Below are 14,506 nucleotides of genomic sequence, written 5' to 3' on the forward strand. Positions count from 1 at the left end.
TAACTGCACCTTCTTTTGGTTTCTTGTTTTGTTTCTGTTCTGCAGCACAATTTTCTTCTTTTTGTCCTCAAATATGTCAGGCTCAGACCTGCCTCTGTATCCTTGCCTTAGCTGTTCCCTCTGCCTGGATCGATTTTCTCCTTGATTATCTTAGGGCTGACTCCTTCATATCATGGGTGATGTTGCTTCCAGTGCCTTTTCCTGTCTCTGCAGCACCTCTCCTGACCATGCCATCTGAAACACATGCCTTGCCTTCTTCCTGCCCTCTCGTATTCTGCTGTTTTGATTCTCTTTATATTACTTACTGCTGCCTCTTTTCTCTCTTGAAATTTATTGGCTGCACCTGTTCCTCTCAGTGCCTTGTAAGTGCCAAGAGGCAGAGGCTTTGCTGGCTTTCGTGGTGTTCTTAGTGCCTGGTTCTGTGCCAGAGATGTTACATGTACTCAGTAGATGTCCTGTGGAATGAATGAATGGAAGATATGAATAGCGATATTATCACAGGAATGTTAAGAGGATTGTGTGAGAAGACACATTTAAAGTGCCTGGCCCAGGATCTGCCATGAAATCAGTGTTCGGTAAGTGGGAGTAGTCGAGACATGCTTTTGCTGCTGTTGTCATTGTGTTGTTCCGTCCTGGCTGTGGAGTGCATCATGCTCTCATTTGGAGGAAAGTTACTCCCAGGTCGTGACCCATGTGAAGAGTGGGAACGTCCCTCGGTCGACCAGCTGGGTCTTTCATCTCCTCCATGCTGCATAAATTGTTTGATGTAATTTATTTCCTCCAGGGAATGGAATTCATCTGTAGCTTTGGCTAGATTTGATCTGCACGTGGGAAGCTCAGGTGGTCTGGATTTGGCTTCCAAGGTCTTCAGAGACCAGTAACAGCTTCAGCACCTCACGGGCAAATAAAACAGTTGGAAATCAAACTAAAGGTGTGCTTGTGGAAGGTGACTAGAGAAAAGGTAGTGTTTTCTCAAGACATAGCCTTTCTCTGGGAATCCGTTCTTGAGCTAAGACAAGGAGCAGCACCATCCTTGAACCTGGGAACTAGGACCTCTCCCCTAAGGTGAGGACTGTTAGGCCAAGGAATGTGCTTGCTGGAGCCCTTGGTCCCCCTTCTAAACTATGATCCGAGTGTCTGTGACTCAGGAATTTCTTGCCCAAATGACCCTCAATCAATTCCAGGACCTAGCTGGGTTGCCTGCCCAGGTTGATCCTGTTGAGTGAAGGTGATATTTGCTACAGGAGTGAGAAATAAGCTGTAGTGCTGATGGAAGGGAAGGGACATCTGAAATGAGTGGGGAGGAAGGAGATGTTGGGTATCAGTTGAGACCGTGGAGGCAGCTGTATAGCAGGCACTGCAGCTCCTTCCCTTCCCTTCTAGAGTCAAGTCATTCAGCCCATCCGGACTAGATGTTGAAGAGGACCCTGTGATCCCTCGGCCTTGCACCTCCCTCTAGGGTGAAGTGAGGGAACGTGCTATCACAGGACGGTAGAGGACCCAGGTAGTGGTTTGGGATCTAGGCACAGTGGAAGGGCATGGGAGCATCTAAGAAACCCATGAGGTAGCCTCTGTGGGGCACAGGATGTGCCTACAGATTCTTTGTTCGTTTTTTGGAGATGGAGTCTTGTTCTGTTGCCCAGGCTGGAGCGCAGTGGCACGATCTCAGCTCAATGCAACCTTCATCTCCTGGGTTCAAGCGATTCTCCTGTCTCAGCCTCCTGAATACCTGGGACTACAGGCTCGTGCCACCATGCCCAGCTAATTTTTGTATTTTTAGTAGAGACGAGGTTTCACCGTATTGGCCAGGCTGGTCTCAAGCTCCTGACTTAGTGATCCACTCTTCTTGGCCTCCCAAAGTGCTGGATTTCAGGCATGAGCCACCATGCCCAGCCCAGATTCTTTACCTCACAACCTCAGCAGCTTGCTGTGCCGTAGGCCAGTCCTGGGGCTAACAGTGAACCATGCTTGGTTTCTAGTCTACCATTCAATCATTCAGTGACTTGGTTAGTCTCCTATTTGATCATCTATAGAAAACATTCACTCTCAAAGAGCCATCTCTCTGCCATCTAGTATGGACCTGACTTGATTTCCCTAGTAACTAGGCAGGATGTGGCAGTTATCTCCATCTTAAAACTGAGGACAGAAGTGAAATACAAATGATGTTTGGATTATCTGTGATCACTGTTCATCTAGCCAAGCAAAGGCAAGCATTGAGAAACGGGTATTTCATTCTGGTCCGATGGTATAAACTAGGACCCAGAGGTGCAACTGGCTGGTTTGTCAGCTGACTCTCAAGGTGGAAAGACCAGACCTTAGATAGAGACAGCTCTGGGTTTGAGTCCTCACTCTCTTACACACATGATACGCGATGCACTCTCACGCTTACACACTGCTCTTGTATCATGCATTGACAGGGTACATTTCCAGAGGTGGGTTGCTGAATGAAAGGATAAGTGCATTTATCATTGACCAAGCCTTAATCCGTGTGCCCCATGGTTTCACTTTGTAGCACACTGTTATTGTTGGTTTGTGTAAGGTGTCAGTTTTATTTTATTCACTTGAGTCCTTCATCTTCCATCTCCATTACCAATTTATTCTTCCTATGTTTATTTAGATATATGGTTTCTTGAAAAATGTTTAGTGTTTGTTTGACTCTCTGTGGATGCTTTTAAACTGGTACACAGATATGGTGCTATACATTTTCCTTTTCTTCTGCCAAGTTTGCAAATTAGCTTAGGCGCTGGCTCCCTGTGCCAAAACCAACCTAACGAATACATGCCTGAGAGAGAATCTTGGATGATGAAATAGCAGAACTTTTGCAGAGTCTTGCAGGAAGTTAGAATCTGATCTTGCCTGCTGGGCGTGGCTGTGGGGCAGAGGGGTTGGCTGTGCCCTGGAGCAGCGGATTGGTGGGTTTTGGCAAGGAGCAAATAGGTTGCGAGGAAGCTCTCTAAGTTTTGTTCTCTTCTCCTTTTGCATCTTCATCCCAGAGCAACAGCTGAGATGCTCAAGTCCGAGGGATGACATTAGGGCTGTCCCAAAGCCCTGCTTGGGTGAGGAATTGACCCATGCAGTCTTCTCAAGTGCCCTCAGGCTTTCTTTCCCTCATCTCATCCCGCACTGCTCCCGCTGCGGCCCTTCCCCACCTCAGGTAGGGCTGGTAACAGTTTAGGGTGCTGCTTCCTGCCAGGGCTGCTACTTCCCAGGTGTTCAATGATGAAACCTTGTCTGGAGCACCTGCCTGGGATGGCAGCAAATGGGAATCATCAAATCTTGGACTCATCCCCTTCCCCTCCCCTAAGTTTACCTTGAGACAGCCAGACTACGCCCACTACAAATATGAAATGCACTTGACAACACATACCATCTAAAGCAGAATTGCCAGAGTGGATGAGCAAGGAACTAAAATATGCATGTTAAACATACTTACATAGATAAGGGAAGATCTCAGCAATACCAGGCAAGAACAAGTCCTTTAAAAAAATCCCAAGTGTAAAAGAGAATTAGGAAGCATATAATCATAGAAATGGGATAGCTAGCTGAAGAATGCCACAGAGTTAGAAGCTTAGATTGAGAAGTCTTCTCAGGCAAAAATAATAGAAAGAAAATAGCAAGGAAAATTCAAGCCAGGTGTAGGGGTGTGTGCCTGTAGTCCCAGCCAGTTGGGAGGCTGATGCAGGAGGATTGCTTGAGCCCAGGAGTTTGGGCTGTAATGCGCTATGCAGATCAGGTGTCTGCACTGATTTGGGCATCAATATGATGACTTCCTAGGAGTGAGAGACCACCAGTTGGTGTAAGGAGGGGTGAACTGGCCAAGGTTGGAAATGGAGCAGGTCAGAACTCTCAGTGCTTATCAGTAGTGAGATCACACCTGTAAATTGCTGCTGTACTCCAGCCTGGGCAACCTAGGGAAACTCTTACCTCTTTAAAAATCCAGAGAGATATGGAGTACAGATGCACCAGCTTCCAGATAGTATAAGTCCCAGAAAGAGACAGGAAAAAGAGAGGGAAGAAGATGTTCAAAGAAATAGTGAATATAAAATTCTTTTCATTAAAGACAAGTGGAAGGACTTCAGAGTACAAAAAGGCCAGATAAAGAAAAACTGTCAATTAGACACATTGCAGTGAAAGTTAAGAACATCAAAGACAAAGAGAAATTCTAAAGTCTTCTAGAGGGAAGCCCAGATAACCAATCAAAGATGAGGGGTTACAGTAATATGAGACATCTTATTAGCAATATTGGAATGGGATTGGAAGAAATGGAGGAATGCTTTTAAGGTAAAAAAGAAAAAATGGAAAAACATTGAACTGAGGATATATGTCTTTCCAAATTGTTATTCATTGTGAGATTGTAAAAAAATGCTTTCAGGAATAAAAGGCCTTCAATAATTTTGTACACAAAGACCCATGTTGAAAGTATTCTTAGATGAATACTCAGAAATGCAAAGTCTTTACTGGAGGGAGAGATATATCCTCTTTCCCTAGATCTTTCTTTTCCCTAGATCAAGATGCAGCCCTGTCCTTCAGAAGCTCCTGTTGGAGACAAACACCTGCATTCCAGATATTTCTGACCAAAACAAAAGCCCTGGCAAGCATTTGACTAAGGCTTTATTTCAAGCAGCTTTTCACTGCCTCTAAAGGGCAATCACTGAGGAGTAATATGGACCCAGCCTCACCCCGGCAGTCTGTGAAGGTAGCTGGAATGAAAATGACTCTACTTATGTTGTAATTAATAAGTGGTACTTGTTCTAAGACAAAGGACAAAAAAAATTGCTAATTCTAAAATCATTAAGGGCTAGACATGGTGGCTTACACCTATAATCCCAGCACTTTGGGAGGCTGAGGCAGGAGCCTAGGGGTTGAAGATCAACCTAGGCAACATCGTGAGACTTCAACTCTACAAAATTAAAAAAAAATGAGCTGGGTGTGGTGGTGCACACCTGTGGTCCCAGCTACTTGGAGGTTGAGGCAGGAAGATCACTTGAGCCCAGGAGATGGAGGCTGCAGTGAGTGATTATGCTACTGCACTCCAGCCTGGATGACAGTGAGACCCTGTCTCAAAAAAAAAAAAAAATCATTAAGGTCATTTGTCTTTCCTCAATTCAAATTCGACCAGTGTTTCCCAGTTGGGGCTCAAGGGGTGATGCTGGTCTGTGAACTGCTTCCCATTCATGGGGAGGTACGTACAGAGATTGAGAGTGTTAGGAAATTTCAGAATAATTTGACAGAGTAATGTTATTATTGCATCCAATAATAAAACATCTGGGTTTGTGTTTTGTACATTTAATTTAACAAAAGTATTGATTTGAGGCAGAGTTGGAAAAAATAAGGAATAAATTGGTCCACCACAAATAGTTTGAGAAGCACCAGATAATACTGGGTATTGGCAAATTCTTTCTGCAAAAGACCTGACGTTCTCTGTGGCAATGATTCAGTTCCCACAGTTGTCACGTGAAAGCCGGCATAGAGAATTTACAACCCAAAGAGCATGGTTGTATTATGAGAAAACTTTATTGCCCCTAAAATATGATTTTAACATATCATTTTTGCATGAGGAATTCTTCTGATTTTTTTTCAAGCATTAAAAAACATAAAAATCATTCTTATCTTGCCTGCTGGACAAAAACAGGCAGTGCATAGATTTGGCCCAGAGGCCATAGTTTGCCAACCCATGGGTTAGACGATATCGTCTCTGAGAGTTAGTATCTATCTTAGACACAGGAATGTTTGTGTGTGTTTGATGATGCCAGTTTTCTTTTGAATAGGAACTATATTCATAAGTTAAAAATCAAAACAGTGTAAAAATTTATATATCAAAAAATCCTTCTCTCACCCCATCTGTGCCAACCTCATTTCTTACCAGCCCTACTCCCTAAAGGTAGCTGTTTTGATGAATCTCTTGTGTGTTCTTTGAGTGTTACTGGAAATATTAACACAAAAATATTCACAGATGTATTTTTCCACATAAATGTGGCACACTGTTTATACTAACCTCTTATTTGCTTTTTTCTGTTACCACCATATCCTGAAGCCCTTTGTCCACTGGAGCAGAGAGCTTCCCTCATTATGTGAGTGTATTGGGTCCCTTTTTGAGTTGGCATCATGATTTCTTTAACAAGCTCTCTCAACACATACTCTTGGATTCTTTCCAACTCAATTCAGAACCATGCTACAATGAACAAACTTGCTCATACATCACTCTGTGTGTGCATGTGTGTGTGTTTGTGTGTGTGTGTGCACACACATGCACACATAGGCGCCTGCATCCATAGGGTGAATTTCCAAGTGGGGTCACTGAGTGAAAGGATAAATGCATTTGTAATTTTGATAGATATGGCCAATTTGCCCTCTGTGGGTGTTTTGCCCTCCCACCAGCTATGTGAAAGTGCCCGTTTCCCCACGCAGCCTTGCTAGTAAGTCAAGTTGTCAGACTTCTGGATTTTTATTCATTGTAATAGATAAAAATGGCATCTCAGTGGAATTTTAATGTGCATTTCTCTTGCTATGCATGAGAGTGAACATGACCGAGCTACCCCTAGCAAATGAAACATTGGGCGCAGAATTAGAAGAGGTGCTTCTTCTGGGAAGACAGATTACGGGAAGGTGCCTCCTCTGGGGGAATGTAGAGCTTGCTGGGCTGGGCAGGGGCTTTCTCCTGTAGGAAACTGAGCTCCCACCTGTGTCCCCTGTGCAGGGTTCCTTTGTGAAGGGATCCACACCCAGAAGCCCAGATGGGGGTTATTAGAGAAACAGGTGGGGCCTGTAGCCGGTCCAGGTGGAAATTTCCCAGTGGAACCCTGAACGGCAGGAGGGGAAGTAGCATCCAGGTGAGACTAGGACCCGCTGCACAATGTGTATGACCGGGTTGGGTGCAGTGGCTCATGCCTGTAATCTTAACACTTTGGGAGGCCAAGGTGGTAGCATTGTTTGAGGCCAGGAGTTTGAGACCTGCCTGGCCAACATAGTGAGACCCCATCTCTATTTAAAAATAATAAAAATAAATAGATTTGGGCAGTCCAGCACAAAATGAAATGTGGGAAGGAACTCTTGACTGAAGATTAGTAAGAGTTTTCAGATAGCCACAGCAGAGCATTAAACCAGGCATGGCACCCTTCCAAACACAGGGTCCTGTGGGCCTGCAGGGGCTGCACACCTGGGAAACCAACCCCACTGATGAAATAACACCCCGAGGGTCCAGCTGGTGGCCAGCATTACATCGCCCCACTTTTTCTCCTTACTAGACTGGCCACATAGGAGAATTACATTCCATGCGGAAGATGTGGACTGCAGCCTCCCAGATCTAAGACCAGCCTTCCTGCTTTCTCCCAGCCGGCCGGTAGGAGCTGCTATTGCCCGCGGAAGGGGAGGGAGAGGTCTAGGTTTCCTCTGTAATCGTCATGGCAGCTGTAGACCTATCAGACCCAAGGCTTTTCATTTGTCATCATTCTAATTCTCAAGCACGCCCATGCAGGACTCACCAGCGTTATCTCCATTTAGATGAGAGAACTAAGGCTTAGGGAGACGGAGGAGGGGGGACTTGACACAGCCAGTCTGAATCCAGAGCCTATTTTGTTTTGTTTTGTAAAGAAAGACAAGTTCTCCCTGTGTTGCTCAGACTGGCCTTGAACTCCTGAGCTCAAGCAATCCTTACACTTCAGCCTCAGCCCCCTGAGCAGCTGGGACAACAGACACACACCATCACACTGGGCTCAGAGCCTGTACTTTTAACCCCTACCCGTTTGTTCTCACACTAACAGTGCATAGGGCAATACACATACACACACACACATGATTTGCTAATTGCTTTATTCAGAAGAGACCCCTCGGAGTGCACCTGCTTTGGTTAAGCAGGACGTTGAGGTGGAGGAGAGCAGTGGAGGGCTGGAAATCTCCTGCTGGGCGTCTTATTCTGGGTGGGGATGAAAGGGCTCCTGCCTGGCCTCTAGGATGGGTGACAGATGCTTTCTGCATTGCCAAGGAACTTGGTTAGGGCAGGGAGGGAGAGTATGAGAGAGGGAAACTCAGAATTGGGAGGCAGGGCTTCCAGGTAGGAGGGGACTCAGCAGCGGGGGGTGCTCCCACTGCACTGTTTATTGGAGTAGTACTGGTACTTTTTATTATAGCTCCTCTTGTTTCTAGCAAAACAGCTGGCAGCAGCCTTGTCACACTCACACAGTTGACTTCTGCAGGAGTCCTGTTTTGCTGAAATCATAAGAAAATGAACACAAGATGGAGTTTTGTTAATATTCAGTGGCTTCTTGTGGGAACCCTGGGGTAGAAGATACAGCCCTGTCCTCCAGAAGCTCCTAGTTGAAGACAAACACCTGTGCTCCAGATAGTTCTGACCAAGGGGGAGACAGAATTCCTGCCCACAGGATGCTGGCCTCCAGCCTGGTGGGGACACAGCCAAGCACTGGGAGACTCTCTCAAAGGCCTTCCTAACAGCCATCGTCTCTTCTTCTTGTTAACAGGTGTGTCTAGGATGCAAAGCCATAGTCCTGGGGCTCTGGGAATGGATTGTGATTGATGTAAGCCAGGCAGGGTCATCCCTTTTTCCTTTGCAGTGATTGGCTGCTGTGTATCATGTAACCTTGTTCCAACCAATGAGCAACAAGGGGAAGTCTGCTGGGGGCTTCTGGGAAGGATCTGCTTCCTCCCTCCAAAAAGAGAGATGCCCAAGAGGAAAGCCTCTTGCACAGTGTGAGGCCAGGATCGTGGAGCTGCAGCCTGTGTCTGACATCCCAGATGTAGGTACTGCCCACGTGACATAGCAGAAGGCCAGGAGAAGGCTGGATTCTTGACGACATGGCTAGAAAGCTGCCCCAGGCCTGGCACTGCCCTTGTTAGTTATGTGACAGTCACAACATATTCCCATTATCCAAGCCACTATCAGCTTGGAATCATGTGGCTTGTGACCTAACACCTGCTGAAGATACATGCCTCCATGGAGAGGCCATGATGGGAGACATCATTTCTGATCTTAAAGGACTCAGGCTGTGGGCAGGAGTCCACGCTTTCTCCAAATCCCACTCATGGTCAGCTGTCTGGGGACACCAAGCAAAGCCTTCCAGTGCCACCCCCCCTCCTCCCCTTCAGGGCCAAACTTTCTGCAGAAGGTTGTCTTCACTACCGTCTCTACTTCCCTTCCCATCAGCTTCGACCTGCTCTAATCTGGCTTTGCCCTCCCTACTCTGTGGAAACAGCTTCCCCAGGGTCCCTCATGCCTTCCTGCTTCGACATCCAGGGGAGCCTTGTCGGCCTTTTTCCTGGAGGACTCCTCTGTTCAGTTGACCCTTGTTGATCATCTCCTCACCGACTCCTTGACCTCGCTCAGTTCTCCTTCTCCCTTTCTGTCTATCCCTCCTCTGTCTCCTTTCTGGGCCTTTAAACAGCAAATGAGCGATCACACCCACTTCTCAGCTCTCCGCTGCCGGCTTCTGAATCTGTGTCCCCAGTCCTGACCTCTCCCCTGAGCTGTATTTGTACAGACAGCTGCCTGCTGGACCCCTCCCTGGGTGCTGGAGGCCCCAAACTCAACATGCTGGAAACAGAACTGCTCCTCCTCACCCTCCACCACCTCTTCCTGTGGTCTTTGTCACAGTTACGCCATTCAGCCAGCCACATATCCACCCAACAGCCCCATCCCCCCACCTCTCCCCACTCGTCACCCAGCTCAGCTGATTCCACCTCAAATGCATCTTGATTTTTTTCTCCACCTTTCCCATCCTGAGCTCTGTTGTTTTATGTCAAGCTGTTGCTCCCTCTTGCTTGCATGATGGCAATAGCTTTCTCTGTCCCCCTTCCACTTGTCCGCAGCAACCCTGGCCCCACAGTGAGTCCTCTAAAATGCAAATCTGACCCTGTAGCTCCTTTGCTTAATAGCATCCTATTGCTTTAGGGCAAAAACCTAAATACAGCCTGGCCTGGAGGGCTGGATTGACCTAGCCCCTTCCTATGTCTCCAGCATCATGGCTTGGCACTGCTTCTCCCAGCAGGCCAGTAGGAGCTGCTATTGCCTGCGGAAGGGGAGGGAGAGGTCTAGGTTTCCTCTGTAATCGTCATGGCAGCTGTAGACCTATCAACCCAAGGCTTTTGATTTGTCATCATTCTAATTCTCAAACACATCCATGCAGGAGGCACCAGTGTTATCTCCATTTAGATGAGAGAACTAAGGCTTAGGGAGATGGGGGAGGCGGGGCTTGACACAGCCAGTCTGACTCCAGAGCCTATTTTTTTGTTGTTGTTTGATTTGTGTTTGTAAAGAAAGACAAGGTCTCCCTGTGTTGCCCAGACTGGCCTTGAACTCCTGAACTCAAGCAATCCTCACACTTCAGCCCCAGTGCCCTCACGTTTCTGCTGGGCAGTACAGAATGGCTTACAGTGCCCTTTGGTGCCTTTGACCATGCTGTGTCCTCTTCTGGGAATGCTCCCAGCCCTCCTCGTCCCTGACTGTCTGCACAACCTTTAAGACTCAGCTTAGAGGTCACCCCTTCCAGGAGCCTTCCTCAAGCCTCAGGCTGTGTTAATGCCTTAGCTGTTTGTTTACTTCCCACTGGAGTCTTTACCACACTGGATTTTCACTTTCCTGGCTTCCCACTCAACCGTGAGCTTCCTGAGGCAGGAACTGTGTGTCCCTATGTGTCTATCTTTGGTGCCCAGCACAGTCCCTGGCAATGTCTAAAAAATGAGGGAATGCGATGGTGATGTAGGACTCTTACCACAGGTGATGCTGCTCCCCTTGTTGCTAAACTTGTAGCTCAGAAATTTGGTGCCACATCCACGTCTCTCCAGGTGTTTGTAGCAACAGTCATGAGCGAAACAGCAGCTGCAGGGAGGCATCCTATTGGGGCTAATGTCCCACAGCGCCAGAAAGCCTGGCGCCCATATCTCACCCCCACCTCCGACCCTGGGCGGAGACCCAGCGACTTTGCAACAGTCTAGAGCAGAAGTTCCAACATGCTGGCTGCTTTTCCAGCCAGGCCATCCTGAGACCTCTGTGCCCAGCAGGAACCGGCACTGTCTTTGCAGATCCCAGACCTGCCTGGGCCAGAGTCTAGGCAGGTAGGGAGGGATGGGTGGCCTCACCGGTCCGTTGCATCCTTGGGGGTTCCTTTGCCACCCACGCCACAGTGGCAGCCATAGAAGCCATAACTGGTTGTGGCTTCCCTTCCTGTCGCCAACTTGATCATTTTCCGGAAATTCAGCAAATCGCCATGGGCCTGCAGTAGGCCTGGAAGGAAATTTGGGAGTTTCCCGGAGGGCACGGGGTCCTGTGCCCTCCCTCTTTGCACCTCTCTGCTACTCTCCTTCCTCCCAAATGGCTTCTTTTCTCCCCCTGAGAGAGGATGGCTGCAATGGGAGAGAACACTAAGGGACATGAGTGCTTCCCTCCTGGGGCTGCCCATCAGTGCTCAGAGGTCAGGGTCAGGGTCAGTTCTTACCAAAGACCATGATCACTGCCAACAGTAGGAGGGTCTTCATGGTAAGAGTCGTTGGGTGACAAATGCAGATGGCCTGGCCTAGCTCCTCTGCTGGGTGGTCTCAGCTTCTGTCCCGGCTGGTGCTCCCCTGTTCCTGCTTGGCAGCTCTGAGACACACAGACATGCTCTCCCATCCAACCTAACTCCAGGGTGACCTCCTCTGTCACACCCAGAGCACACAAGGAGTGCCCTCCAGCAATGCACACACACACATACCACCTCCTGACCGGCTCCCAGCTCTGCAGAATGGTTGCACACACATCTGACCCTCAGACCTGTGGAGAGCCCCATGATACACTAGTAAGAACTGCCCTGTGCCTCATCAGACTGAGAGTTCTTGGGAGATTGGAACCAGGTTCCTCCCAACTCACCAGGAGGTTCCTGAGGTCAGAGGATGTGTCCCCCGCTAGACATAGCTTGCACATCCCCACACTGGATTCAAGCCTCGGAGTCTCCCGGGCACCCATGGAGCTCAGCCTCAGTGTTTTCCTCCAGAATGAAAGCATCAGCCTCTCTCTGCAAGGCTTTCCAGCCCCTTCCACATACACACATTCCCAAACACATACATGCTCACACACCTATGCCCACATACACATCCTCTTGTACTTACTTGCCAGTGTGAACATCCTCTCATATACTACACTCACATACCCACTCAACACACTCATGCACACACACCCTCTTGTGAATACCAGATCACGCACATGCATGCTTATGCACACACATGCCTACATGTGCACACATGGACAACACAGCCACTCTCAAAGGCAGTGAATGAGCAGGAATTCTGCTCTTGACTGTATACCTCTCAGCGGAGTCAGCGTTGTATCTCCAGGCTGCCTTGTTTGTTCTGCACTCCTGCCTCCCTTAAATAGCCGTTCCCTCTGGGAGGTTGGGAGTAGGTGAGGCATGAGGCTGGGGATGGGCGTGGCCAGTTGGTGGACTCAGGATTGGCCATCCATGGGTAATCCCTTTCCTTTCCCTCATCAGCTGGCAGGACAGAGTTGAGGATTGGGAAAACTTACGTGTCCATAGCTGATGCCAAAATACATTCCAGGCCATTTTGCAGTCTCTCCATGGGCTTCGTTTCTGATGGAGTCAATTCCCATAACCAGCTCTGGGTGTGACCAATGGTCAGCCACCTCCCTGCAGCCGCTTCCAAGGGTGGAAAGGACTGTTTGCTGTTGCAGGGTGTGGACTCATTTGCACGCCCAAAGGGACCACTAATTGCTGAGCAAGGATTGCTCCCTTCTTCTGCTCAATGTGGCATTTTCGAATAGAAGAGAGGGCTTTTAATGGTACTCAGTCACTCACTCACTCACTCACTCATTCACAGGAAGTATACACTGGGCCTCTACCACGTTCCAGCACCTGTGCAGGCCTCAGGTGTGCACCCCACAGTCCACCAGGGAGATGGTTTAATGGGGTTGGATTTTGCTTCCCACTAACTTGGGCCAGGACCTCCACCTTTTCTTCTTCCTCTACTTTCTTCTTTTCCTCTGCCCTGTCCTATATGGGTTTCTAAACCTGGAAAAAGCCAGAGGCTATCCTTGAAGTTCCCACCAAAGCCCTGCCTTCGCTTTAGCCCCCATCCTCACCTGTTCGGAGTTGGGGCTGATGAATGCTCCCTGGATCTGTTGCTCTTTTCCCTTCAGCCTTCAGGCTCACACTGACTCCAGCCTTAATTTGTAAAATAAACATCTTTTTCACTGCTCTCCAGTACATGCTAAGAATTTAGCTTCCTCAGCCTTAAGTAAACACTCTGCGATACCAGTCCTAAAAAAGTCAGTGTGGCAGAGGCTCTGGTGCTTGTGAACATTCCATCTGTTCCCTACACTCTAGAGCCCCTTGCAGGGATGGAGACCTGGGACCCTGCTGCTGGCTGGTAAAACACAAGCATTGCTAGTAAGGGTCACTTCCAGGTTTCTCCAAAAGGGGACAATGAGATGCAACTCCCCAGCTCTTCCCTGCCCCTCCCCGATAGAAGTAGAAGATGAAAGCAGTCTGGGGTGTAGCATCATAGCATGGAGGGCAGTTGTCCTAGAAAGTCCTGCAGCACACAGTGGTCTTAGTGTGAGTGAGAGATAGATTTCTGTTGTATTAAGCTGCTGATAGTTGAGACTGGTAGTTACTGCAGCATAACCTAGTCTGTCCCAGCAGCCATCAGACAGCTTTCCTCTTGAAAATACTGTTTACCTCCAGCGCTTGACTGTGTAAGGGGTTGGACTGTGGTCCTCTCCTTCCTGCCCTCAATTCCCGTGTTGAAATTCTGGTAACTTAGAATGTGATCTTATTCAGAAATAGGGTCATTGCAGATATAATTAGTTAAGATGAGGTCACTCGGGTAGCTAGGATGGGCCCTAAGCCAATATGACAGAGGCCATTATAAAAAGGGGAAATTTGAAGACAGGAAAGCACTGAGAGAAAGCCAGGCAAAGATGAAGGCAGAGATCAGGGTGATGCTTCTACAAGCCAAGGAATGGCAAATATTGCCAGAAACACCAGAAGCTAGGAGAGAGGAATGGAGCAGATTCTCCCTCACAGCCCTCAGAAGGAATCAAGGCTATTGGCCCCTTTGATGTCTGCCTCCAGAACTGTTAAACAATACAATGTCTGTTGTGTAAGCCACTCCATTGGTTTCATTAGGTTCAAAGTATCTAATACAACGCCAAAGCAAACCAACACTGAATTGCCACTCCTACAGCAGTTGGTTTTATGGCCACGTCAGGGTTCAGAGGTCTCATCCCCAGGGGTAGACCTCAATGCATAACCTCAGTCTGATCATGAGAGTATATCAGACAAACCCAGATTGAATGACATTCTACAAAAGCTTGACCAGTACTAATCAACAATATCAAGGTCATAAAAGGCCAAGAAAAGTAAGGAGCTGTCACTTTTGTTAAACATGGCACTTTTGGAAACCGTGGTTCCTGCAATAGGCAGAACCACTTCCCACTCTGTATACCGTGTAGCCCTGGTCCAGGCATCAGGCGGAAGAAATGCTCCAACACTCAAGGACTCTG

General features: G+C 48.0%; 1 protein-coding gene across 1 annotated transcript; it reads right to left on the reverse strand.

Annotated features, from left to right (window-relative positions):
* Positions 1 to 7,792: 7,792 nt before the first annotated feature.
* PLA2G2A (phospholipase A2 group IIA) lies at positions 7,793 to 12,397 on the reverse strand. Its single transcript, XM_032300658.1, has 5 exons — positions 12,289 to 12,397; positions 11,445 to 11,590; positions 11,089 to 11,233; positions 10,722 to 10,828; positions 7,793 to 8,205 (listed from the first exon to the last, which is right to left on the reverse strand). Exons 2-5 carry the CDS (start codon positions 11,482 to 11,484, stop codon positions 8,063 to 8,065), a joined length of 435 nt encoding a protein of 144 aa, XP_032156549.1. The 5' UTR covers positions 11,485 to 11,590; positions 12,289 to 12,397; the 3' UTR covers positions 7,793 to 8,062.
* Positions 12,398 to 14,506: the final 2,109 nt, after the last annotated feature.

Source organism: Sapajus apella, unplaced genomic scaffold (genome assembly GCF_009761245.1).
Source record: "Sapajus apella isolate SASKATOON/1434 unplaced genomic scaffold, GSC_monkey_1.0 scaffold43, whole genome shotgun sequence".
NCBI classification, from domain to species: Eukaryota; Metazoa; Chordata; class Mammalia; order Primates; family Cebidae; genus Sapajus; species Sapajus apella.

Coding starts and splice junctions, on each gene's coding strand:
- PLA2G2A (XM_032300658.1), bottom strand. CDS start 11,484: ATGAAGACCCTCCTACTGTTGGCAGTGATCATGGTCTTTG. Junction 11,234..11,444: donor GGCAGTGATCATGGTCTTTG/GTAAGAACTGAC, acceptor ATTTCCTTCCAG/GCCTACTGCAGGCCCATGGC. Junction 10,829..11,088: donor CCCAAGGATGCAACGGACCG/GTGAGGCCACCC, acceptor GCCTCCCTGCAG/CTGCTGTTTCGCTCATGACT.